The 24,575-nt window shown below is 57.6% G+C and overlaps 1 protein-coding gene across 14 annotated transcripts in view; it reads left to right on the top strand.

Annotated features, from left to right (window-relative positions):
- Window positions 1-4,359: 4,359 nt before the first annotated feature.
- CHID1 (chitinase domain containing 1) overlaps window positions 4,360-24,575 on the top strand; it is a 42,445-nt gene continuing 22,229 nt past the window's right edge. For 2 of the 14 annotated variants that reach the window (XR_012422873.1, XM_065529323.1), the window contains exons 1-9: window positions 4,360-4,416; window positions 10,808-10,900; window positions 12,094-12,247; window positions 13,929-14,078; window positions 14,715-14,847; window positions 16,027-16,071; window positions 16,884-16,990; window positions 17,594-17,655; window positions 21,830-21,922. Coding sequence is in view for 10 of the 14 variants with exons in the window: in XM_065529323.1 (XP_065385395.1) it covers window positions 10,860-10,900; window positions 12,094-12,247; window positions 13,929-14,078; window positions 14,715-14,847; window positions 16,027-16,071; window positions 16,884-16,990; window positions 17,594-17,655; window positions 21,830-21,922 (785 nt within the window). In the remaining 4 variants the exon portion in view is untranslated. Of the gene's footprint in view, window positions 4,503-6,967; window positions 7,072-10,807; window positions 10,901-12,093; window positions 12,248-13,928; window positions 14,079-14,714; window positions 14,898-16,026; window positions 16,072-16,883; window positions 16,991-17,593; window positions 17,656-21,829; window positions 21,923-22,597; window positions 24,304-24,575 lie in introns of those variants that run through there. The other 12 variants (XR_012422874.1, XM_045372417.2, XR_012422872.1 and 9 more) reach the window with 9 other exon arrangements.

Genomic DNA, 24,575 nt, shown 5'->3' with positions numbered 1-24,575 from the left:
GGACACAGACAGAGATCTGCTGTGCCGGCTCTGGCATTGGATCCAGAAGCTTCCGCTGGGCGTGAGTATGCCACTTCTCCCTCCTGCTGGCCCTGGATTTGCTTATCCCAGCACCCAGAGAGGATGTCTCCGTCCACAGGTGGGGAGGACTCGGCAGCAGGGAGTGCTGGTGTGTGTCCTTCTCTTCCTGGGCTTCCGGTCTCTAAACTGGAATGTTTCAAGGCCTAGGAGTGACAGGACGTGGTCAGCAATAGTGGCCCAGGTCCTGCCCTCTGGGTGACCCAGGCCAAGGTCTCCTAGTTAGAACAGGACAGAGTCACGAGGCTGCCACTGTCGAGAAGGGCCCTGCCTGTGCTGACTCTGCAAATGAGGAGTCGCCCAGAGCTGCCTGCGACCCCACCCAGGAGCACTGGCCAGCTCGGGGAAGACAAAAACCCAGCCCCAAAGACCTCACAGCCACTAGGCACCTCCAACAACCAGGTGCGAGTAATTTTTTTTTTTTTTTTTTTTTGAGACAGGGTCCTGTCTGTCGCCCAGGCTGGAGTGCAGCAGTGCAATCACGGCTCACTGCAGCCTTGATCTCCTGGGCTCAAGTGATCAGCCTCCCAGAGCACTGGGATTACAGGCATGAACCACCACTCCCAGCCTTCCAGTGCTTTTGAGGATGTCTCTGAGAGGCATCCTCAGGCTGGGGACCCAGGAACATGCCAGGTAAAGCATGGGGTCTCCCAAAGCAGGAGCCAGGGATCCAGTCAGCAACAAAAACACTCATCTCTACAGGCCTCCTCACCCCACCGGGCTGCCCCTGCTCTCCTCTGTCCCCCCATGCCCACTGCAGACAGGCCGTGGGCAAGCAGGAGGGCTTCAGGGCAAGTCAGACCCGGGCCTACAGGGCAGAGCCTGGACCTCCGCCAGAGCACCCCACACCCACCCCTGGTAGGGAGGGCTAGGAATCGGGGGCTGAGGGCTGGTTTAGTGCCTGGGCAAGGTGGTTATGCTTGGATTTACATTACATTTCAACAGCGAGGATTTGATTTATTAAAATTTAATTTCAATACATTGAAGTTATAAATTCAAAATCCAATTTATTAACCTGTTAAGTTCAATTTTACAAACCCCTATTAATCCCTTTGTAAGCCTAGAAGACTTTATAGTCACTTTTTTTTTTTTTTGGAGACAGAGTCTTGCTCTGTCACCCAGGCTGGAGTGCAACAGCGCAATCTCAGCTCGCTGCAACCTCTACCTCCCAGGTTCAAGCAATTCTCCTACCTCAGCCTCTCGAGTAGCTGGGATTACAGGTGCACACCACCATGCCCGATTAATTTTTTTGTATTTTTAGTAGAGAGGGGGGTTTCACTATGTTGCCCAGACTGGTCTCGAACTCCTGAGCTCAGGTAATCCGAGATCAAGTGATCCGCCTGCCTTGGCCTCCCAAAGTGCTGGCAATACAGGCATGTGCCACTGTGCCCAGCCTTTTTTTTTTTTTTTTTTTAAACATTCTTACTCTGTTGCCCAGGCTGGAGTGCAGTGGCTCAACCTTGGCTCATTGCATTCTCTACCTCCCCGGTTCAAGCGATTCTCACACCTCAGCCTCCCAAGTAGCTATGACTATAGGTGCCTATCACCAAGCCCAGCTAATTTTTTGTATTTTAGTAGAGATGTTGCCCAGGCTGGTCTCGAACTCCTGAGCTCAGGCAATCCGCCCACCTCGGCCTCCCAAAGTGCTGGGATTACAGGTGTGAGCAACCCCGCCCGGCCTGTGGCCACTTTAAAGGGGCTTCTGCATAATATTTGGTCCCATCTACAAACTCAATTAAGCAATTTTCAACATTTCAAACAATTTATAAATGAAGTCTCTTTTCACTCCGTTTTGTATGCTTTAGGGTTTTTGCATGCTTTAGGTTGTCTGAGTTGACAACAGCATCTTGGGCGCTTCAGTAACTCATGCATTGGCGTAGTGAGGTGGCTTATGTCTATAATTCCAGCATTTGGGGAGGCCGAGGCAGGAGGATTGCTTAAGCCTAGGAGATGGAGGCTGCAGTGAACCATGATCCACTGCACTCCAGCCTGAGTGACAGAGTGAAACCCTGTTTCATTGTAATACTTTTTTTTGGAGTGGGGGGGATTTTCCTGCCTTGGCCTCCCAAAGCATTGGGATTACAGGGGTCAGCCACTACACCCAGCTAAAAACTCATACAAGTTAACAGATTCAAAATGTAAACGTGGTGAACTGCAAGTTATCTTAGATGTTCCAAAAACATAAAATACGAAATGTTGGTTCAAGTTTCACTTAATACAGGAATGCTAACACTTTGGTTCTGAGTCTCTTAAACCTTGGTATGTCTCATTAAACATCTTCCTGAGGCTAAAAGATGGGTGCCCACCTAAAGAAGTCAGTTTTCAATCCAGGTACACAGGGCCCATTGGCACAAACTATGCAGTTTGGGAGGCGGACCACTTTGTGCTGGCAACTGACAAGACTCCCCCAGGAACCCGACCCGGTGGGAGCTCTGCAGAGGGGCCTAGCTGGGGGCTTCCTATCCTCCCATCTGCTCTTGGGGTCTGTAGTTCTGGCCCAGAGTGAACCCTAAGTAGATTCTGCAATTCTTTTTTTTTTTTTTTTTTTTTTTTTTTTTTGAGGCTGAGTCTTACTTTATCACCCAAGCTGGAGTGCAGAGTGATCTCTGCTCCCTGCAACCTCTGCCTCCCAGGTTCAAGTAATTCTCCTGCCTCAGCCTCCCCAGTAGCTGGGATTACAGGCATGCGCCACCATGCCTGACTAATTTTTGTATTTTTAGTAGAGACAGGGTTTCACCATGTTGGCCAGGCTGGTCTCGAACTCCTGACCTGAAGTGATCCACCCGCCTTGGCCTCCCAAAGTGCTGGGATTATTTTTTTTTTTTTTTTTTTTTGAGACGGAGTCTCGCTCTGTCGCCCAGACTGGAGTGCAGTGGCACGATCTCCACTCACTGCAAGCTCCGCCTTCCCGGGTTCCCGCCATTCTCCTGCCTCAGCCTCCCGAGTAGCTGGGACTACAGGCGCCCGCCACCGCGCCCGGCTAATTTTTGTATTTTTAGTAGAGACGGGGTTTCACCGTGTTAGTCAGGATGGTCTCGATCTCCTGACCTCGTGATCCGCCCGTCTCGGCCTCCCAAAGTGCTGGGATTACAGGCGTGAGCCACCGCGCCCGGCCAGTGCTGGGATTAAAGGCGGTGGCTCCCGATCGATTCTGCAATTCTTTAGCGCCAAAGACCTCTGACCTCAATGTGATCCTAAAATGGCTAAGCGCCTTTCCTAAGAGAAGTTGCATGGCCTCCTTAGCATTGCGAGGACTGCGCATATGTCCCTGAAGACACCTGCCATAGCTTACTGGGACCCTTTCCAGAGCTCTGCCGACTTTAGGTCTTCACCCCCAAAGCTCAGGTGTCAGGCCACCATCCAAGCCGTTTGCTGAGAGCGAGTGCTGAGCTGGGTGAAAGCCCACAGCTGGTGGGGGACGTGCCTCGCACTGCATGCAGCCCCCAGCCCCTTCTAGGAAAGGCGAGGGCGTCAGCTGGCAGAAAATACCGGGAAGGGAAAGAAGGAAACGTGACTAGAAAGAACAAAGCTTAGTTTAAGGAGAAAGCTCCCAAGCCGCAGAAATGGGGAAGCAGCCGTGTAGGGTGTCTCGGAGCCCACGCGCGCCCCGGGAACGGCAGAGCGGGGTAGGGTGGGGCCCGGCCGTGCGGTTTTCTGCAGGAAACTGCGCTGGGAACGGCTAGGGCTGGGTGTGGCGGTCGGACAGCCTGTGCCGAGTAGAATGCGCGGTTACCGAAAGTGCTGGCCACGCGCGCGTTCATCCAAGCACGAGCGGCTGAGTCGGGAACTCGGTTTGCCTCCCGGGGCTCCGGCTTGTGCAATGTGCAAGGCGGGGCTGCGGACCGAGAGAGCGCGCGTTTCGGGCCGTCCCCGCTGGAGACTGCGTCTCGGGCGCCATCGGCCTGGGGATGGAGATGGCCCACCCAGGAGGCGGCTGGGGGGACTCCGGGTCCCGGGAGGAGTGTGCCGGGGCGGAGCCCACCGCGGGGTTCTCCCAGCACCGCCCAGCAGGGCAGAGGCCCTGGAGCCCGAGGCCCCGTGCGGCCCCACGCCGTGGGCACCAGGACTGCCCAGGAGCCGTGGCGCTGGGAACCTAGTGCCCCCTGGGCGGGGAACCTGGGAGCCGGCTACAGCGCGAGCACTAGGGGGGCTCAAAGTGAACGCTCCTGGCCCGGGCTCCGGCCCCGCCCCGGCCCGCCCCCACTCCTGGCCCAGCCCCTCTCCGTCCCAGCATGCCGTGCGCGGCGGCGGCGCGCGGGCGCCTGGGGCGGGACTTCCGGCGCGCTGGAGCGTCTTCCGGCTGTGAGTGTGTGGCCGTCAGGCCTCCCTGACATGCAGGTGAGCCCCGCGGCGGCCGGGACCTGCTCTTCCTCCTTGCACGGCCTCAGTTTCCCTTTCGCGAAGTGGGCGCGCCGGGCAGCGAGGTTCGGCCCCGGGCGGGACGGGCGTGGGGTCGCGAGCGACGCCGCGCGGGCGCGTGAGAGCGAGTGTGTGAGGGGGCGTGTGAGAGGGTGTGAGGGCGAGGGTGAACGAAGGTGAGAGAAGGTTGCTGTGAGTGCGAGGGTGAGCGAGGGCGGGGGTGGAGGGCGAGTGTGGACGGGGGCGCGTGTCGGGGGAACCGCGAGTGGGAGGTGGAGCGCGTGCGCTAGGGCGAGCGAGCCTGAGAGCGAGGCGCGCTGGTGGAAGGGGCCTGAGTGCGCAGACGGGATGTGGCCGGCGGGTGAGGAGTGTGTGAGCGCGCGGCTCGTGTGGCAAAGTGGTGGCCATTGGGTCCCCAGGACCCCCAGGGGGAGCAGCGGCAGGAGGGCTCCAGGCGGGCTGCCCTCCCAGTGAGGGGTACGCGGTCCCCGTGAAAGGCGGGCGCGTCAGACCGGATCCCACCCTTGGTTTAGCCCCAAACCTTGAAGCTTCCATTGCTGACTGTCCGAACTGGAGGGTGACCCTCCCGCCCGTCCGCCTCGACTTCCTGTGCTATCTCTGAGCCTCCTAGCTACTTGGGACCACAGGTGTGCCCCAGCGCACCCAGCTAAGAATTTTTTTTTTTTTTAAGGCAAAGTCTCACCCTGTCGCCCAGGCTGGAGTGCAGTGGTGCGATCTCAGCTCACTGCAACCTCCGCTTCTGGGTTTAAGGGATTCTTCTGCCTCAGCCTCCCGAGTAGCTGGGAGTACAGGTGCACACCACTGCACCCAGCTAATTTTTTAAATCTTTTTTAGTGATTGGGTTTAACCATGTTGGCCAGGCTGGTCTTGAACTCCTGATGCGGTGATCCGCCCAGCAGAAAAATATTTTTTGTAGAGACCAGGTCTTGCTTTGTTGCCAAAACCAGTCAAGAACTCTTGGCCTCCCAAAGTGCTAGGGTCACAGGCCGGAGCCACCATGCACCAGTTCTTCAAAACACAATAGAATAGGAGTTGTCAGTGTGTCCATCACAGAATGGAGTTAGCTCTGATTGGCTGCTGTCGCTTTACGCATGTGCACACATGACATACACGTGTGCTGGGCTGTGATGTAAAGGGCATTTCTTTTTTTTTTTTTTTTTTTTTGAGACGGAGTCTCGCTCTGTCACCCGGGCTGGAGTGCAGTGGCCGGATCTCAGCTCACTGCAAGCTCCGCCTCCCGGGTTTACGCCAATCTCCTGCCTCAGCCAAAGGGCATTTCTTACTGCTGGTCTCCATGAAAAGCATTGGAAAGCCACTGCTGTGACTCCCATCCTTTCCATCAACACCACCGAGGAGGTCCTGGACCTACGGACTGGGAGTGCAGGAAAGTGGGAGCAGTAGCGCTCCACCTTAGCTTGTTACAGAATGATTTCTGGGACCGCTTTGGGTGACCAGGGTCGGGGCCTGTGCCTCTCCATAACACCCCACATTCCCTTTGTGTGCGGGGCCGTTCTGCCCAAGGGAAGGTCATTGGCATTTGGGGAAGAAACACGTTTTGATGCAGGAACGAAGTGTGTGCGAGCCTGGGAGTCTGTGTTACATGAAGAGCATGATGGAGAGTGTCCTCACAGGCCTCAGAGCAGAGCGGCCGGTGAGCAGTGGGGAGCCCGGGAGGTACCAAAGCCCAGACAAGGACCTGGTTGCAGTGTGAGCATCCTCACACATCACACACACCATCTCCCTGGGGCAGTTGTCTGGAAAGTTCCATGGCAAGTCAGAGAAGCAGCCCAGCATTTGTGAGCAGCCTGTATCCGAGCACTTCATCGCTGAGCTGGCAAGCTGAGTGTGAGTGGACAGGGGCAGTACCGGCCCTGGCCTGGTGCTCAGTCAGGTTCTCCTAGTGCCCCCTCTGCTGGACACATGCTGACAGGACTCTTCCTCTTCCATCCTTTCCTCTTCCTTCCCTGAAGTGTGAAATCATAGGTTGGCCGGGCGCGGTGGCTCAAGCCTGTAATCCCAGCACTTTGGGAGGCCGAGATGGGCGGATCACTAGGTCAGGAGATCGAGACCATCCTGGCGAACACGGTGAAACCCTGTCTCTACTAAAAAATACAAAAAAACTAGCCGGGCGAGGCGGCGGGCGCCTGTAGTCCCAGCTACTCGGGAGGCTGAGGCAGGAGAATGGCGTAAACCCGGGGGGCGGAGCTTGCAGTGAGCTGAGATCCGGCCACTGCACTCCAGCCCGGGCGACAGAGCCAGACTCCGTCTCAAAAAAAAAAAAAAAAAACAAACATAGGTTGGGGGGCAGGGAGGTCATAGGCAGAGGGGCCTCTAGGTGGGTGGACAGTGGCCCTGTTTCAGATCTACAGGACGGCAGGTAGGGGCAGAGACCCAGCCCCATAGTGGTTGGTCATTTCGTACCTGAGTGTGCCCTCAAATTACTCCTGAGCCAGTCCCCTGGAGAACCACCCATTTGGTTTTTCCTTCCTTTCCTTCGTCCCTGACCCAGATTTCCACCCAGAAGACAGAGAAGGAGCCAGTGGTCATGGAATGGGCTGGGGTCAAAGACTGGGTGCTTGGGAACTGAGGCAGCCGCCGTTTCAGCCTGGCCAGGCAAGTGATTCTGGGCCGTCTTCCCTGTGCCACGGCCAGAACCCTCTCCTCCTTCCCTGGGGCTGTTGCTGACTCACACCAAGCCTCAGCTGCAGCAGAAAGATAGTGGGGCTAGGGGCAGGTGACAGCAGGCTGCTGCCCTTGGTTGTGATTCTGGGATGTCACCGAGGAGAGGGGCTGGAGAGGTTGGGCGTTGGGGCACAGGGTGGTGATCTGTGCCTGGGCCTTCTTATTCCCTCTGCACAGCCCTGGGAACTGCCATGGCTGTTCAAGCACTCACTGCTTTGCCTGTGGCTCCATGTACCAGGTGCTGCTGTGCTTGCCCTGTGAGTTCCCTTCCTAACTCCCTATAAGCGTACAGGTCAGGCTGTCTTGTGTCTCCCTGCCTCCTAGGTGGGGGAGCTTCACTGGTTGACCTTGCTCTAGGACCGTGTTCTTCCCACGCAGGTGTGTTGTGGGTGTATTGGGTACCAAAGCATGCAAAATCCCTGCCCGGGGGCAGCCACAGTCCCCTCAGTCTGCACCAGGAGCACCAGTCTCACCCAGGGAAGAGACAGGGCAAAGTGGGACAGTGTCTGCCTCTGCAGAAGGAAGCGGGTCAAGGGGACGGTTTCAGAGGGAGTGAAAACGGGTTCCTGGCCAGGAAGTCTTTTGGGTAGGAGGGTAGGCACTATGGTAGGCCTGGCTCTGGCAGCATCTTCTGACAGGTGCACCTGCCTGGCTGGGCTTCCCGGAGCCTCTTGGGCCTGAGCTCCCATATCCTCAGGAGCCTGTGACCCGAGGGGAAGGCCATGTGCCCACTTGCTGGGTAGTGGGTTGGGCTGAGCTCCCCACCTTTCAGGTCTCTGTCTCTGCCCAGGCTGTGTGGGCCCCTCAGCTGGTCTAGAGGGGTCTGTGCTGCCAGAGCTGTGAAACTAGCCAAGAACTTCTTCCCAGCAGTGTCCCGAAGCTTCATGAAGGACTAACAGCCTGGCTGGGCTATGGTAGTTGTTCAGCTCCCCCTGCTGCTGCCCCCAACCCCAGTGAAAGATGGAAAGTAGAATCACTTTTTTTTTTTCAAGACGGCGCTATCTTGGCTCACTGCAAGCTCCGCCTCCCAGATTCACACCATTCTCCTGCCTCAGCCTCTCGAGTAGCTGAGACTACAGGCGCCCGCCACCATGCCCGACTAATTTTTTGTATTTTTAGTAGAGATGGAGTTTCACCATGTTAGCCAGGATCGTCTCGATCTCTTGACCTTGTGATCTGCCTGTCTCGGCCTCCCAGAGTGCTGGGATTACAAGTGTGAGCCACAGCGCCCAGCCAGAAAGTAGAATCACATTTGTTGGTAGTCCGTAGAACCTAAAAGTAAACAGTATAATAAAAGTTTAGTGCAGGAAGACCAGAAGATACAGATAAAGCAGAAGAGGAGAAACAGAATGACCAGTAATTCCAGATAGCCTACTCGTTTATTTTTTGTTTTGTTCCTTTTTTTTTTGAGATGGAGTTTTTGCTTCTGTTGCCCAGACTCGAGTGCCGTTGCGCGATCTCGGCTCACCGCAACCTCTGCCTCCTGGGTTCAATTTTTTTTTTTTCTTTTTTCTTTTTTTTGAGACGGAGCCTCGCTCTGTCGCCCAGGCTGGAGTGCAGTGGCCGGATCTCAGCTCACTGCAAGCTCCGCCTCCTGGGTTCACGCCATTCTCCTGCCTCAGCCTCCCGAGTAGCTGGGACTACAGGCGCCCGCCATCTCGCCCGGCTAGTTTTTTGTATTTTTTAGTGGAGACGGGGTTTCACCATGTTAGCCTATGTTGGGATGGTCTCGATCTCCTGACCTCGTGATCCGCCCATCTCGGCCTCCCAAAGTGCTGGGATTACAGGCTTGAGCCACCGCGCCCGGCCGCCTCCTGGGTTCAAGTGATTATCCTGTCTCAGCCTCCTGAGTAGCTGGGATTACAGGCATGCACCACCACACCCAGCTAATTTTGTATTTTTAGTAGAGACGGGGTTTCTCCATGTTGGTCAGGCTGGTCTCGAACTCCCGACCTCAGGGGATCCACTCGCCTTCGCCTCCCAAAGTGGAGCATGAGCCCCCGCTCCTGGGCTACTTTTTTGTTTTGTTTCTTAAGCTTCCACCTTAAGGGCACATCATTTGATTTTTAGCACCCCTCCCTACATGCTTTCTCTGTGGGACTGCACTGTGTAAGTGCTGCTTTGTAGCATCTTCATTGACTGGCACATCACGAGCATGGCCATGCCTGTCTGTGTTCCAGCATCTGGGAGAGCCACGTCCATGAACATCCTCATGTTTTCTACATACGTGGAAAATCCCCCATGGCTGGGGATGGTGGCTCATTTTGGGAGGCAGGCGGATCACTGGAGGCCAGGAGCTTGAGACCAGCCTGGCCAACAAGGCGAAACCCCATCTCTACTAAAAATATAAAAACTAGCCAGATGTGGTGGCACACGCCTGTAATCCCAGCTACTCAGGAGGCTGAGGTATGAGAATCACTTGAACCTAGGACACGGAGGTTGCAGTGAGCCGAGATCGTGCCACTGCACTCCAGCCTGGAAGACAGAGCAAGACTCCATCTCAAAAGAAAAAAAAGAAAAAGAAATTCCCCCAATGTGGAATTTGTGAAAGAAAGGAAATGCATGTTGGAAAAAGAAAAAACAAAATAACAAAAATAAGTGAAAAAGGAAATGCATGTTGCAAAGTATATTCATGACCAGATTGTTATAAAAAAAGCTTTTTCAACTTGAATTTCCACTAACAGCTCAGCAGAGTCACTGTTGTCCAGGTCCTGTGATAGCATCATTGTTTTCACTTCTTCATAGAGCGGGTGGAGATGCCGTCTTATTTCAGGGTTTGTTCGGTTCTTTGTCGCTAATCAGGCTAAGCTGCTCATTTCTGGGGCTCTGGGTGTCTCTGTGTTATACCTCTTTTCATCTGATTTTTTTTTCTTTTTTCTTTTTTTTGAGATAGAGTCTCGCTCTGTAGCCCAGGCTGGAGTGCAGTGGCCGGATCTCAGTTCACTGCGAGCTCCGCCTCCCGGTTTTACGCCATTCTCCTGCCTCAGCCTCCCGAGTAGCTGGGACTACAGGTACCCGCCACCTCACCTGGCTAATTTTTTGTATTTTTTAATAGAGACGGGGTTTCACCGTGTTAGCCAGGATGGTCTCGATCTCCTGACCTCGTGATCCGCCCGTCTCAGCCTCCCAAAGTGCTGGGATTACAGGCTTGAGCCACCACGCCCGGCTTCATCTGATATTTTTATAGTGAGACATTTTTTTGGGGGGATGGAGTTGCACTCTGTCGCCCAGGCTGGAGTGCAGTGGCAAGATCTTGGCTCACCACAACCTCCGCCTCCCAGGTTCAAGAATTCTCTTGCTTCAGTCTCCTGGGTAGCTGGGATTGCGGTGCCCGCCACCACGCCTGGCTAATTTTTGTATTTTAATAGAGACGAGGTTTCACCACATTGGCCACGCTGGTCTCCACCTCCCGACCTCAGGTGATCCGCCCACCTCAGTCTCCCAAAATGCTAGGATTACAGGTGTGAGCCACTGCGCCCGGCTGTGGGACTTTTTTTTTTTTTTCAGTTGGAGTCTTGCTATGTCACTACCCTGGAGTGCAGTAGCGCAATCTCGGCTCACTGCAACCTCCTCCTCCCAGGTTCAAGTGATTCCCCTGCCTCAGCTTCCTGAGTAGCTCGGACTACAGGCATGCACCACCACACCCGGCTAATTTTTTGTATCTTAGTAGAGACAGGGTTTCACCTTGTTGGCCAGGATGGCCCCGATCTCCTGACCTCATGATCCGCCCGCCTGGCGTCCCAAAGTGCTGGGATTACAGGTATGAGTCATCGCGCCCAGCCAGGACATTTTTTATTCAAGTGTCTTTTCTTGATTTGTGAGATTTATTTGCATGTTATGAATAGATTATGGGTAGAAAACTATTGTCAAGTATGTTCCAAATATTTTTTGGTTTATTATTTGTCTTCACATTTCCTTCTTTATTTCCTGAATGAAAGTCTTACATTTGTATGTAGTTCTACTTTAGTGGTGTTTTCTTTCCTTATCTCTCCCAGTGCTCATAGAGCTGGAAAAGCCTTCTCTACCCTGAGATTGCATAAATGGGTACCTATATTTTATCTTAGTACTTATGTGGCATCACCACCATCGTCGTCATTATCATAGGCTTCTCTGAGTCTACGATTTTTGTTCTTTTTTTTTTTTTCTGAGATGGAGTCTTGCTCTGTCCCCAGGCTGGAGGGCAGTGGTGCGATCTCGGCTCACTGCAACCTCTGCCTCCTGGGTTCAAGCAATTCTCTTGCCTCAGCCTCCTGAGTAGCTGGGACTACAGGTGCACACCACCACACCCAGCTAATTTTTGTGTTTTTAGTAGAGATGGGGTTTCACCATGTTGGTTAGGCTGATCACGAATTCCTGACCTCAGGTGATCCGCCTGCCTCAGCCTCCCAAAGTGTTAGGATTACAGGTGTGAGCCACTGCACCCGGCCCAAATATTTAATTTTTGTAGGATCTCACTATGTTGCCCAGGCTGGTCTCGAACTCCTGGGCTCAAGTTATCTTCCCACTTCAGTCTGCCAAAGTGTTGGAATTACAGGTGTGAGCCACCACATGGCCCAGCTTGTGACTTCATTATTTTACACTTAAGCCCTACCATGGTTTGGCTTTCTTTGGATTTGAAGGAGGAGGTGGGGACCCATGCTCTCCTAGATGGCTAGTGGTGGTCAGGGCGGCCTTGGACTGTGAGAGTAGGGCTCTGTGGCTGATGGTGAGGAAGCTCTTTTCTGGGTGTCTGGGAGGAACTGGTGGCTCAGTCAGGAGGCCCAGGAGTACTGGAGAATGGACTCTGGCCACCAGGGCTGGTCCAGGGCAGGGCTCTGTCCCAGTGGCCAAGGCCTCGCCCAGTGCCATGAGGACCCAGGCCCTGTTAGGAGAAAGTGGCCCCCTCAGCAGAGGGGTTGCCCATGTGCTGCCTCTCTCTACTGGTTGTTTGAATGTGCTCTGTTCTCCCTGCAGCCCTCTGGACCCCGAGGTTGGACCCTCCTGTGACATACCTACCATGCGGACACTCTTCAACCTCCTCTGGCTTGCTCTGGCCTGCAGCCCTGTTCACACTACGCTGTCAAAGTCAGATGCCAAAAAAGCCGCCTCAAAGACGCTGCTGGAGAAGGTAGGGGTGGCCTGGGGACTTGAGGCGACTGTCCTGGCTGAGGGCTGATCCATCATCCTCTTCTCCTGTCTGTCCACTGGGACCTGTGAGCCAGGAGGCTCGAGGGGCTTGGCTCCTCACAAAGGCACCTGATGAGCCCGCAGCTGGTGGGCGGCCTGCGTGGTTCTGGGGCTCTGGCCAGTCAGTGCCTCTGAGTGAGCAGCCTCTGGAGCCAAGTTTTGAGGGTAGGGTGCCTCCCCACTCACCCCACATGGAGCTTGTTTTATGTGCCAGTTGCCAGTTTCCATCTTCCACCTCTTGCTTGTATCACCTGCACCTTCATCTTGCTGTCTTTGTCATGGCCTTGAGCTGTGTTTGCCTCATGCTTTTTGGGGCGTTCCCCTGGGATGGCCCTGGGATTGCACGTTCAAGGGTGTAAACTCATAGAACCACCCTTCAGTCCTAGCAGTCCCCATGCCGCTGGCTAGACTTTGCCACAGGACGGTTCCTGTGACCTAGTCCTGGATTGGCAGATGCTCTCTGTGCTGTCTAGGGGCAAATAAACTATGCAGTGGAAATCTCTCTCTCACGGAGCCCCTTGGGGCGAGGTCAAGAGGAGGCTGAGCCAGGCCGCAGAGTGTGGACAGAAGAGACGAGTTGATAACTGGATGGAGGGTTTCCGGGAGCAGAGGTGGAGTAGGGGGAGGTGTGACATGGCAGGAAAAGACTCTCATTGGTGGGAGCGGTGGCCGGCGGTGGTTGGCCAGCAGGGTTGCATTGGTGGGGGCGGTGGCAGGCGGTGGTTGGCCAGCAGGGTTGCATTGGTGGGGGTGGTGGCCGGCGGTGGTTGGCCAGCAGGGTTGCATTGGTGGGGGCGGTGGCAGGTGGTGGTTGGCCAGCAGGGTTGCATTGGTGGGGGTGGTGGCCGGCGGTGGTTGGCCAGCAGGGTTGCATTGGTGGGGGCGGTGGCAGGCAGTGGTTGGCCAGCATGGTGGCGTGTGCCTGGCATGTTCTTTTTTTTTTTTTTTTTTGAGATGAAGTTTCGCTCTTGTTGCCCAGGCTGGAGTGCAGTGGCGTGATCTTGGCTCACTGCAACCTCTGCCACCCAGGTTCAAGCGATTCTCCTGCCTCAGCCTCCCGAGTAGCTGGGATTACAGGCGCCTGCCACCATGCCTGGCTAATTTTTGCATATTTAGTAGAGATGGAGTTTCACCATGTTGACCAGACTGGTCTCCAACTCCTGACCTCAGGTGATCCACCTGCCTCAGCCTCCCAAAGTTCTGGGATTACAGGTGTGAGCCACCGCACCCAGCCCACCTGGCATGTTATTGTCCAGCAAAGTGTGTGGCCCTGGAGTGCCCGGATGGGTATAAAGTGGTCAGAGCTGGTGCAAGACTATCCACCCTCACATGCAAGGAGGAAGCCACCATAGCTGTCTGGCTGCCTGCCTGCCTTCCAGCCCAGAGCAAGGGTGGGAAAGGCCCTGTACAGTCGGCCAGTGTCTGTTGACAGCCAGAGCCCTTCTGAATTGAATTGCCTGCTGTGGTCTCGATCCTCTACGTACAGGGTCTCCAGGTCAGCAGCACTGTGTTGATCCAGAGACTCGGCTGCTGGCTGAATGGAAAGGGTTTGCTGGGTGGGGTTTTGTGTTCTACACTGAGGACAGATGACTGATGGCTTTCTCTCATTCCTTTTATTTCAGAGTCAGTTTTCAGATAAGCCAGTTCAAGACCGGGGTTTGGTGGTGACGGATCTCAAAGCTGAGAGCGTGGTTCTTGAGCATCGCAGCTACTGCTCAGCAAAGGCCCGGGACAGACACTTTGCTGGAGATGTACTGGGCTATGTCACTCCAGTAAGTTGGGGCCCTCACAGTGCAGAGGGAGGTCCTGAGGCTCAGGCGGGCTGCCCTGGCACCGCGATGGCCTCTTCTGGCCAGTCAGTGATGGGGGTCTGTGTTCTGATCTCCTGGGGCTGTCACTGCTGTGAAGCTGCAGTGGGAGAGGTGCCATTCTGGAGATGGCAGAGTATAAGGCCTTGGGGGTCTCTCCAGTGGCTTGCTGTGGTGTGGTGACCTCTGTGGGTTCCCCCTGAATCCCACGGTGGGCTCTCAGGTTGTCTGGGGTCAGGAAGTGGGTGTGCAGAGCCAACCCTGAGCCAGGGAGGGGTGGGTTCTCACACCCAGCGTCCTCGTCTCTTGCTGTTCCCAGCTGCCAGCCTGCAGCAGTGGTGTGCACTAGCTCTGGGCAGGGCTTGAGACAAGCACCGGTCACTTTTGGTGAAAGGGATGTCGTGGCCTGGGTCCCAGGCTGTGAGTGGCAGTCCAGAGTGGGAGAAGGATACCCCAGGCCAGGAGCTGATGTCAGTCCAGGCTGAGATCTGTCTACACTGGCCAGCCCTGGGTATGTCCAGAGCCGCCAGAATGACAGCACCATGGTGAGGCAGGCGCTCACTCACCCGTCCTCCGTCTGATGTCTCCATCTTTTGCCAGTGGAACAGCCATGGCTACGATGTCACCAAGGTCTTTGGGAGCAAGTTCACACAGATCTCGCCCGTCTGGCTGCAGCTGAAGAGACGTGGCCGTGAGATGTTTGAGGTCACAGGCCTCCACGACGTGGACCAAGGTTCTCATCCTTCCTGCTTGACTGTGCTTGCCCCACAGGCTGAAAAGAGTGTGAGTGTGAGAGCAGGGGTGTGTGTGTAAGTGGGTATGTCTCTCTTTGTGGGTGTCTCTGTATGGGAGTGTGTGTGATTTAAATGTGAGTGTGTGTGAGACTGATGATGTGGGAGAGAAGAGATTGTGAGTGTTAAATGTGACTGTGAGTGTGGACATGTTTAAGTGTGAGACAGTGGGTGTGTGAGTGTGATGGCCATGAGGCCCACGCCCTCACTCCTTGTGGCCAAGCCTGGAGAGCAGGCCCATGGTGTGGGCTGGTGTCCTGAGTGGGAAGGGGAGTGGAGCAGGGCAGGCCTGGTGGAGGGGGTTTCTGAGGTGGTTGCCACTGTGGGACCCTCTACAAGGCCAGGTTGGTGCTTCAGAGTGTTGTGCCCAGCTCTGCTGTGTGGTCCAGGTGGCTGTGAGGTGGACCTTCCCTTTCTCTTCTGGGCCGCACACAAGCATGAGCAGGACGGGCTCTACAATGACTCGGGCGGCCTCTGGGCCGTGAAGGGCACAGGCCATTGGTCTCTCCTCCTCTGTCCCTCTCAGCAATTTTCATTCAATGCCAGGGAGGAGGGTGGGGTTCAGGCAGAGGCTGCCTCCTGATGGCACATCCTGATGACATCTGCCCAAGTTTACATGGCCGCACCTTGCATTTGGTCTCGGACAGAGAGAAATGGCAGGGGAAGTGTTAGCCAGTTTTGGAGTTTCGAGAGCAGGAGTGGTTTTCTCTGACACTGAGAGAACCATGGGGAGGTGATGGAGTGTCGGCCAGTGTCAGGGCCTGGCGGGTCTGGCCATCCTTCAGCTCGGAGAAATCCTGACCTTCCCCAGGCCCTGGGATGCAGCTGCCTGTGCCCCTGGCCGGCCACAGGCTTTTATCTGTCCCAGCTCAGGGAGGGCAAGCTCAGAGCTGCTCTGCAGGGTCAGGAGGGGGCCTTGGCCAGAAGGGTGAGAGTTGGGGTCAGAAAGGGAGTGTGGAGGGCCAGCCCTGGGCCAGGGAGGGGTGGGTTCTCACACCTGCCTCCCCGCCCCTGTCCTTCCCATCGCGTATGGTGCAGCTGCCACATTTTCCTCCTCAGATAGGCTGGGTCTTCCGGCGGGCGCACGTCCCTTTGTTGACTGTCCCCTCCATGTCCCACAGGGTGGATGCGAGCCATCAGGAAGAATGCCAAGGGCCTGCACATAGGTGAGTCCGGCAGGCCAGGAGTGAAGGCCCTGATGGCACGACCTCCGAGGGTGGACAAGTGGGCGCTGGGGTCTCCACATGTTCCTGATCACCCAGCTGTGCTGCCGCGGCACAGGTTACTTTGCTCCGAGATGAGGCTGGCCCTGGCCTGGCATTCACAGCCCTTGGTCTGGCTGTAGTCCTGGGGTCTCCTCCCCACACAGGCTGAGGCCCTCCAAAGCCAGCACCTCCTTGGCTAGTGTCATTGCCTTCATTGTTCTCCTTTCCATTTTTTCCTTCATTCACCTGATGAGTCCTATCAGGGCAGCTAGGGCCAAGCCCTGGGCTCGGCCTGAGGGTGATGCTGACCCTGGCTCACCTGTGCCCCTGTAGCTCATGGCTGGGCATGGGGGCACGTGTCCCCACGTCCAGTGGCAACTTCAGAGGCAGTGGATTAAGAGTACGAGTTGCTGAGGGAGAGACTCTGGGGGATGCTAGAAGCGGGTGACAGGTCTGAGCTGGAGCAGCTGGAGTCTGTCCCAGCCTCCCTCCTGTAAGGTGGGGCCACTACCATGCTGAGCCCTGTGGGGAGCTGGTGTCAGGATATCAGGACTCAGCGTCTGCTCGCTCCTTCCCCACCACCCCCGCCCAGCCTGTGAGGCTCTGGGACATACTCTCTGGACGCGTGGTTGCTCCAGGTGGCCTCCCTGCCCCTCACTGTCTGGTCTCACTTCCCTCTGGAGGCCAAGGGGATGCCCTTTTGAGGCAGCAAGCAGCAGGGGCCTCCAGCATCTCCCACTCACGGCCCCTGTGTGTGTCTGTTGCCACTGCAGTGCCTCGGCTCCTGTTTGAGGACTGGACTTACGATGATTTCCGGAATGTCTTAGACAGTGAGGATGAGATAGAGGAGCTGAGCAAGACCGTGGTCCAGGTGGCAAAGGTGAGGCCTGTGTGCTGCTCCAGCCTCTGAGCATAGCCCCCAGGTCCCACCTGGCCGTCTGGCTGGGCCTCCCGCGAGGCTTCCACTCAGCTTTTCTGACTTCTTTCTTGGGCACCTTCTGGTGTGGCCCCCGTCTTCCAGGGAAGGCAGCATCAGCCAGGCTCCAGCTGCTGCTCACTTTCCTGATCACGGTTCCTCTGGAGGTCCCAGGCATGGGAGACCTGTCTGCTGGGCCATGGTGCTTCCCTTGGGCAAAGCCCAGCTGCCTGCTACCCTCCTGGGAGGGGACCCAGCCCTGCTGGCTGCCAGTATGTCTGGGTTGCAGGGGTCAGGGAGCCCCCAGGCCCCGGGGGTGGAGTTGGGGGAGGCACATGGGTGGGCGGGATGCAGGAGAGCACTGGCCCTTCCACTCCTGTTCCTCTGGGACCCCCACACTTCCTCCTTTAGACAGGCACTTCTGGGTATACAGCCCAGGCTTGGGTCTTGCCTTGTGAGTGACCAGGCCACGACCTGACCATGTGGGCCGAGGTGGCGGGCTTCTTGTCTTTCCACTGCTCCCTCCTGGACCTCCAGGCCCTCCTTACCTGTGACTGCTTCTTTCAGAACCAGCATTTTGATGGCTTCGTGGTGGAGGTCTGGAACCAGCTGCTAAGCCAGAAGCGCGTGTGAGTGGGCACAGGTGGTGGTGGGGGGCCCACCTCCTGGCCCTGGTGTTTGTAGGAGGCTGGAGGAAAGACCAGGGGTTTGGGGAGGGCCTTCCTTCCACAGCCCCTGTGCCTGGGGTGGGGATGGGGCCACACAAAAGATGGACACCTGCTCAGAAAAGTGGAAGCAGCCTGTGGCACTCAGCCGGCTCTGAACGCATTGCTGCACCGGCCCTGATGCCTCTCTTGGGTGGTCAGAGGAACTTGAGGACCCTCATTCATGAGGGCTTGGCAAGAGAAAGATGGCCCAGATGGTGACAGCAGGTTGAGCTTGGACACAAGCAGAAACTCCTCACTGAGCATGGGGGAACCTTCCTGGGGGTGTCCCTGAGCATGGCCGGGACCCATGGTGTGGACTGCCATGGTGGCCTCTGGGGAATGCCTCCCAGGCCCCCAGGCTCTGCAGCAGTCCACTCCACTGGGAGGCGGCCACAGCGCTCCCTCACGCCTCCTTTTGCCACATCAGAGCCCAGCCCTCCCATGACCCTTGCGGGTTCCCACTCCCCGTGGGCCACTTGACCAGGATTGGAGGGAGTGATGGAAAGTGCTCCACCGCCTGGACTGGACTGGCCACAGCCCTGAGGAATGGCTCTTCCTTGGTCCTGCCCAAGCAGCCCAGCCAACTCACCTGAAACAACCACCTTTCCTGTTCTGCCAAAGTGGACGACTGCCCTACAAGATAGCAGGGGGGCAGTACTGCTGCCCAAGATGTTGGTAGGGGGCGTCCTCAACATGCTCAGGACAGGTGGCTTCCTCTCACTCCACTGGTTGCAGCGAGTGAGGCTGGCGCTGTCTCCACCGGGCGCCTGGACAGCAGAGTCCTGTGGCAGCTGTCCAGCCCTTCAGCCTTCTGTGCGAGACGTAGGTTCTGGAATCGGCTCCCCCGCCCCTGCCACCTGAAATAGTTCTGGTTGTGCTTTAAGAGCCCAGGCCTGAGCTCAGGCTCCATGGTGTCCCCTGCAGCAGCCATGGCACTTTCATCCCATTGCTGCTGTGGGCAGAGGAGCTGCAGGTCCAGGCTCTGCCCACCCGGGGCAGCGTCCCCACACAGATCTTAAGTTTGAGGGAGGGAAGGGACATTGTTGAGGCAGAGCCCATGAGGGGTAGGGCAGGATTCCCGCCCAGGGGCTCAGAGGACCCTCAGCCTGGAGCAGGTACAGGTCCTGCCCCTTTGGGCGGCTCCAGCCTCTGCAGCCCCGCCGCTCCTCCCACTAGGCTCTGAGGGACTCACTGGCTGGGAGGCAGCAGTCCAAGGCTCTTCCTGGAACTGCTCCCAGGCCCAGGCTCCAGAAGAGCCCTGGAGTCCTGTTTCCTGGTGCCCAGACCCCTACACCCTCCGCCAGCACCCCTCAGTGTGCTCCCCACTGGATCCTGGTGCCCAGACCCCCACACCCTCCGCCAGCACCCCTCAGTGTGCTCCCCACTGGATCCCGGTGCCTAGATCCCACTCCCTCAGCCAGCACCCCTCAGCGTGCCCCCCACTGGATGTATCCGAGAGGCTCCTCTGTCTGCTTTCCTCCTGGGAGGCCTGGCAGCAGCAGGAGGACAAGGAGCTGCGTGGAGGGAGGCTGGGAGGGGCACTGCAGTAGGGGTAAGGATGTCCCCAAGACTGTGGGGAGCCTGTTGTCTGCACAGCCCCTGAGAGGCCCCAGCTCTGCTGGAGGATCAGGTGCCTGCGTTCCTGGCTGAGGGACAATCCCAGGCCCTGCCTTGGGGGGCTTCTTGCTGAGCAGTGGGCAGAGGACCCTGCTGGGGCTGACCTTCCGTTACCCTCTGAGGGGAGGGGTGTCTCAGCAGGAGACAGAGTCCGCCAGCTTCCAGCCTTCTCACTCATCCTGGGAGAACGGGTCTATTAATCAGAGATTTGCCGTAACTCATTTCTGTTTCAGAGCATTAGGTAGGCAGTGAGACAGCCCCAGAGGCTCCTCAGGAGATAACCTCATGTCTGGGGTGGCCTGGGGGCACTGAGACAGCCTCGTGTCTGGGGTGGAGGCTGAGGGTGCTGAGACAACCTCGTGTCAGGGCTCCTGACGGGTCATAAACGTCAGGGTGGGAGGGCAGGAGGCAGTAGGGGAATTGCCGAGCTGGAGTGGCTGTGGCAGGCGAGGACGGGTGGGAGCAGCCTGTGAGCACCTCGTGTCCAGGCTCCTGCAGGAAGGTGGGGAGCTGCCAGCATGGCAGGGGCAGGCAGTATCCAGGCTCCACAGATTCCTTTGGGCATTCTGCTGCCTGGGAGCTGCCTCAGCACAGTCCTGCCTCCGACCACCACTTGGACCTCAGCCCCCAGTGTGCCAGGCCCAAGGCTGGGCTCAGCAGGTTCTGGTCCCAGCACTGGGCCCTGTACAGAGGCTCAGGGCAGTTTTTCCTGCAGTTTGTTGGCAGTGCCCTTGGCAGGGGTGTTGCTGCCTCTGGTCCCTCCTGAGCGCTGAGTCAGCCCCTTACCGTTGTCCCCACATCCAGAGGGGTTGTGATGGGGCGCTCGGAGCCACTAGTGCCAGCAGCTGGGAGTATGAAGGGGTCTGTCGTGAGGAGCACTCCGGGCAATGCTGCACCACTGTAGCTGCAGCCCACATCACCTCCAGGGCCCATGTTGTCTCCTGGGGGCCCAGGTACACCTGGGCCACACAGCCTGACTGCAGGTGGACACCCAGGCTCCCTGGGCCCCTCACAGAGTGACTGGGGGCACCTTTTGGCCTTCAGGTCTGGTGTGGCCCTGGAAGAAGGCCATCCCACCACTGTCCTGGGGAGCTGTGGGTACCTGTAGACAGCTCAAAGCCCACAGGCTGGGAGCCAGGCAGGAGACCCCCAGGTAGGGTCAACTTCCCCAGGCATCTGGGCAGGGCTTACTCTGCTCACTTTGGTGTTTCAGGGGCGGGGGCAGCACCCTCCTTGACCACCACCTCTAAGTGGGGCACAGTGCGTGACAGCCTCTGGCACTCATAGAGTTGTGGACACAGCTGCAGAGGCATGAGGACAGGCTGCCCAAAGACTCTGCTCCTCGCTAAGGACTGTGCCTGCATTGCAGCCGGCAGAACTAACACCAGATAATCTGGGCCAGAGTTACCCAGGAATTGATGGGGGCTTAGCTTGGAAGATGACAGTCCCATTTGGGCCATGTCAGGGAAACAGGAGCTGCCGCTATGCAGCAGTTGCACGTGCCAGGCCCTGGTCCTGGCACCATCAGGAGCACCAGGACCTCTGGGTACTGGCTCAGGAACCGTCACCCCATCCTGACCTAACCTGGTTCTCACCAAGCCCCACAGAGGCTTGTGCTGGAGCTGGGCGGGACCTGAGGCCAGCAAGGCCGGCTCTTGCCCCGCCCTCAGCCCTCCTGTCATCCCCTGAGGGGTGGGTCTGGGTCTCCTCCCCAGATGGGGCTGCTCCCCGGGCTGCAGCGCAAGAGTGACAGTCTCCCATGCTCGGTAACAGCCAGAGCCGGTCCAGTGTGGACGCCTCACCCTGAAACCCAACTTTGCAGCAGCATGTGCTCCAGGCCAGTTTCTGCAAAGAGGCCACCTGCAGGGTAGACTCATGGGCACCAGCATGTGCTCATGGCAGGCTTGGGTCCTGAGGGCTGCTCCCAGGCCATGCTAGGAGGGAGGCTAGTGCCGTCCCTTGGGGAGCACTGCTCCACTCCAGGGGCCAGAGGAGGCCTCATTGCTCCTCCCTGTCTCGTCCCCTGCCCAGTGCCCTGCCCTCTCCTTCCCTCAGCTACACCAGGCAGGTGTGGCCCTTGGAGTGCCCTGCGGCCGTCCTCGGGTCAGTGTCCTGGGCCTGCTGGGGGCCTTTTCTCACCTGGCGTGTCTTTTTTTTTTTTAATCTGCCATGTCTTTAGGCGTCTGAAGTGTGTGGACACGTGGGGCTGTCTCTGGTTGAGCCCCTCTTTCTGGGGGTTCCTAGGGTACTGCGCAGGCCCCCACTCTAGGGGGGCCCATTGGGGCATCAGACAGTGTTGTTGCGGCTACATCCAGAGATGAATAGGAAGTTCCCACGAAGGGACTCGCAGCCTCGCCTGCCCTGCTGCAGGGTGTCAGGTTGGGGACCAGCCCCACCCCTCCCTGAGGCAGTGGGTGTCACAACCCTGGGAGAGGCCTCAGTGCCAGGCGCTGCCGACCCCACCTCTTGGTTCTTGCAGGGGCCTCATCCACATGCTCACTCACCTGGCCGAAGCTCTGCACCAGGCCCGGCTGCTGGCCCTCCTGGTCATCCCGCCTGCCATCACCCCTGGGTAAGTGCCACTCTGGAGGTGTGGGGGTGGCTGTGGAGGTCTCTGGGATCTGGGGCAGCCAGTACAGGGTGTTGGCCAAGGGCCCACGCCCTCCTGCTCAACACTCAAACCCCAGCCCATCTGTATAGAGGCTTCAGCTGTCACACACACTCTGTGCCCCTGCGCTGGGCCCAGAGAAGGCTCCAGGTCAGCACGTGAGTCCCAGGGGCAGACCTGGGGGCCAAGTGGACAGAAGCAGGCTGGGTTGGGGAGTCACAGAGCCCAGGCAGGGCTAGCCTGGTTGAGGGCACCCCAAGGTGTCGAGGCAGAAGTCCCAGGGCTCTGCCCAGAGCAGCCCCTCAGGCAGACACTGGACTTCCCAGCCCGCCACTCTGGAAAGAAGCTGCCAACCTTCTGCACCTCTGCAGCCTTCTGTCCCTTCAGAGGCAGAGGTGACTGTGGGCCACTCACTGTGTGTGGTTGGGTGCACCCCCAAGCCTCAGGATATCTAGAGGGACTCACAGAAGAGCCAGTTTGTGCTCACAGGAGGCTGCCACCCTGCAGATGCCTGTCCCAGCACAGGCCAGCCATGCCCTCAGGGTGGCACCCCTGGCTAAGCAGGCAGCTTGGTGGCCTCCTTCACAGCCTGGAGGCTGCTGAGGGCGCTTTGCACGGTCAACCGACTTTTCTCTCCAGGCTTTCCAGGGCTCTCCACTGATCAGTATGGGCTTCAGCCGGGCAAGGCAGCGCTGGGACAGACACGGCAGCATGTCCTGCAGACCAGTTTCAGACCTGTGTCCCTGGTCCCACTGTCGTGGCCAGGTTCCTTCCCTGGAGCTGGGGCGGGCTGTGCTCAGACCCTTCTGGCTCCCAGCACAACACAGTTCCTAGTTCCTGGTGGACTCAGACTGACCCTTTGATGGAAGACCTTGGAAAGTGGAAAGCAGAAGGGGTGCTGAGAGCTGAGCCCTGGGGGCTGCTTTGTGCATGGCCTGAGCTTGCACACATGCCCAGCATTGTGCTGACAGGACTCGCTCTGCCTGTGACCAGGCGTTCGGGGTCCTGTCCCAGACCGAGCCCACACTGCTGTGTGCCCTGGCCCCTCCCTCTCCTTTATGTGCCAGCTGGGCTGACCTGTGGGTGGTGCTCGGGAGGGAGGAGCCCGGCTCTGCCTTCACGATTCTGCTCCCGCAGCCCAGCAACCTCACCTTCCCCAGCAAGAACGGGCCCAAGTCCAGGGCTGGGGTCTCACCTCTATTCTGGGTTTGGGGCCTGTGTCATCCCCCACACTGCATCTTTTTCTTTTCTTTTCTTTTTTCTTTTTTTTGGAGATGGAGTCTCACTCTGTCACCCAGCCTGGAGTGCAATGGTGTGATCTTATCTCACTGCAACCTCTGCCTCCCAGGCTCAAGTGATTCCCCCACCTCAGCCTCCTAAGTAGCTGGGACCACAGGCACATGCCACTACGCCCAGCTAATTTTTTGTTTGTTTGTTTTTTGTTTTCTAGAAATGAGGTTTTGCCATGTTGCCCAGGCTGGTCTTGAACCCCTGGGCTCAAGCGATCATCCCACCCCGGCCTCCCAAGCCACCGTGGCCAGCCTTTTCCGACGTGAGACACTTAATGTCTCACCTGTGTTCCCAGAGTTTGAAGGGGGCTGGCAGGGGCTGGCTGTGAGGACACGCCCTTCCTGAGCTGACAGCACCTGTCTCAGGTTGTTGGGAGGACTTTGCAGGCCTGGGGCTGGGAGAAAATTTTTCGGGGTGGCAGAAGTTCCCTGTCCAGAGGCCACCTCTGTAAGGCACAGACTTCATGGGGCTCCCGGGTTGCCCTTTGTACTTAGGGGAGCTGCAGAAGCAGCCATCGGTGGGGACCAGCTCAGGAGCCCAGGGCAGTTCTTGAGGCCGGGGCAGAGGGCCAGGTGCCTGCCTTTTGCTGGTGGCAGCCTCTGCCTGAGCTTCTGGCCCTAGGCAGGAAGTGGGCAGTCTGAGCTGGGCCAGGTCCCTGCCCCTCACCCCACAGCAACCAAAGCTCACGGCTCCCTTTGCATGGCGCTGGTGGGGGTTGCGGCTGTAGGGTGGGATGCACGCCAGGGCTGTGGGCACTGTGACCGGACTAGGGGCAGGGCCAAGGCTCACAGTGGGGGTCCCCGGGGAAGTGGGGCCCAGCTGGGCAGAGGGCTGGGCGCTGCTGTTGTGCACCTGCTCTCCTGGAGTGCGGGGCTGTGCCCTCCCAGTCGGCAGGGCCCGTGAAGGTGCTGAGGCTCCCTCGGGTTCTCCTGAGGCTTTGGCTGCACCCCCAGAGGTGAGGAGGGCTGTTTTATCATCTGTGTTTATCCTCCCAACCCCACTCTGAAGGAAGAGCAGCTACTGCAGAGAAGCCTCATAAATCCCTGTCCCTGGCACTTTTGCAGCAGAACGTAATTATGCTTGTCATTCACCTCACAAGAGCCACGCTGCCAACACGCGGGCGCTCTCTTTCCAGGGGCGCTGTCCGTGGAACAATGGCCCCGGAAGGGAGGTCTGCGTGCTGCAGGGAGGGGCACCCCAAGTCGCCAAATGCAAATTTATCGTGTCCTTTGTCAGCAGACAGAGGCAGCCCTAACTCAGCTGCCACAGACCCCAGGGGGTCTGGTCCTGGAACTGAGCACTCTGCTGACCTCCAGCCCTGCTTCCA

This window comes from Macaca fascicularis, chromosome 14, assembly GCF_037993035.2.
Source record: "Macaca fascicularis isolate 582-1 chromosome 14, T2T-MFA8v1.1".
In the NCBI taxonomy this organism is placed as follows: Eukaryota; Metazoa; Chordata; class Mammalia; order Primates; family Cercopithecidae; genus Macaca; species Macaca fascicularis.
This window is presented reverse-complemented; position numbering and strand designations above follow the sequence as displayed.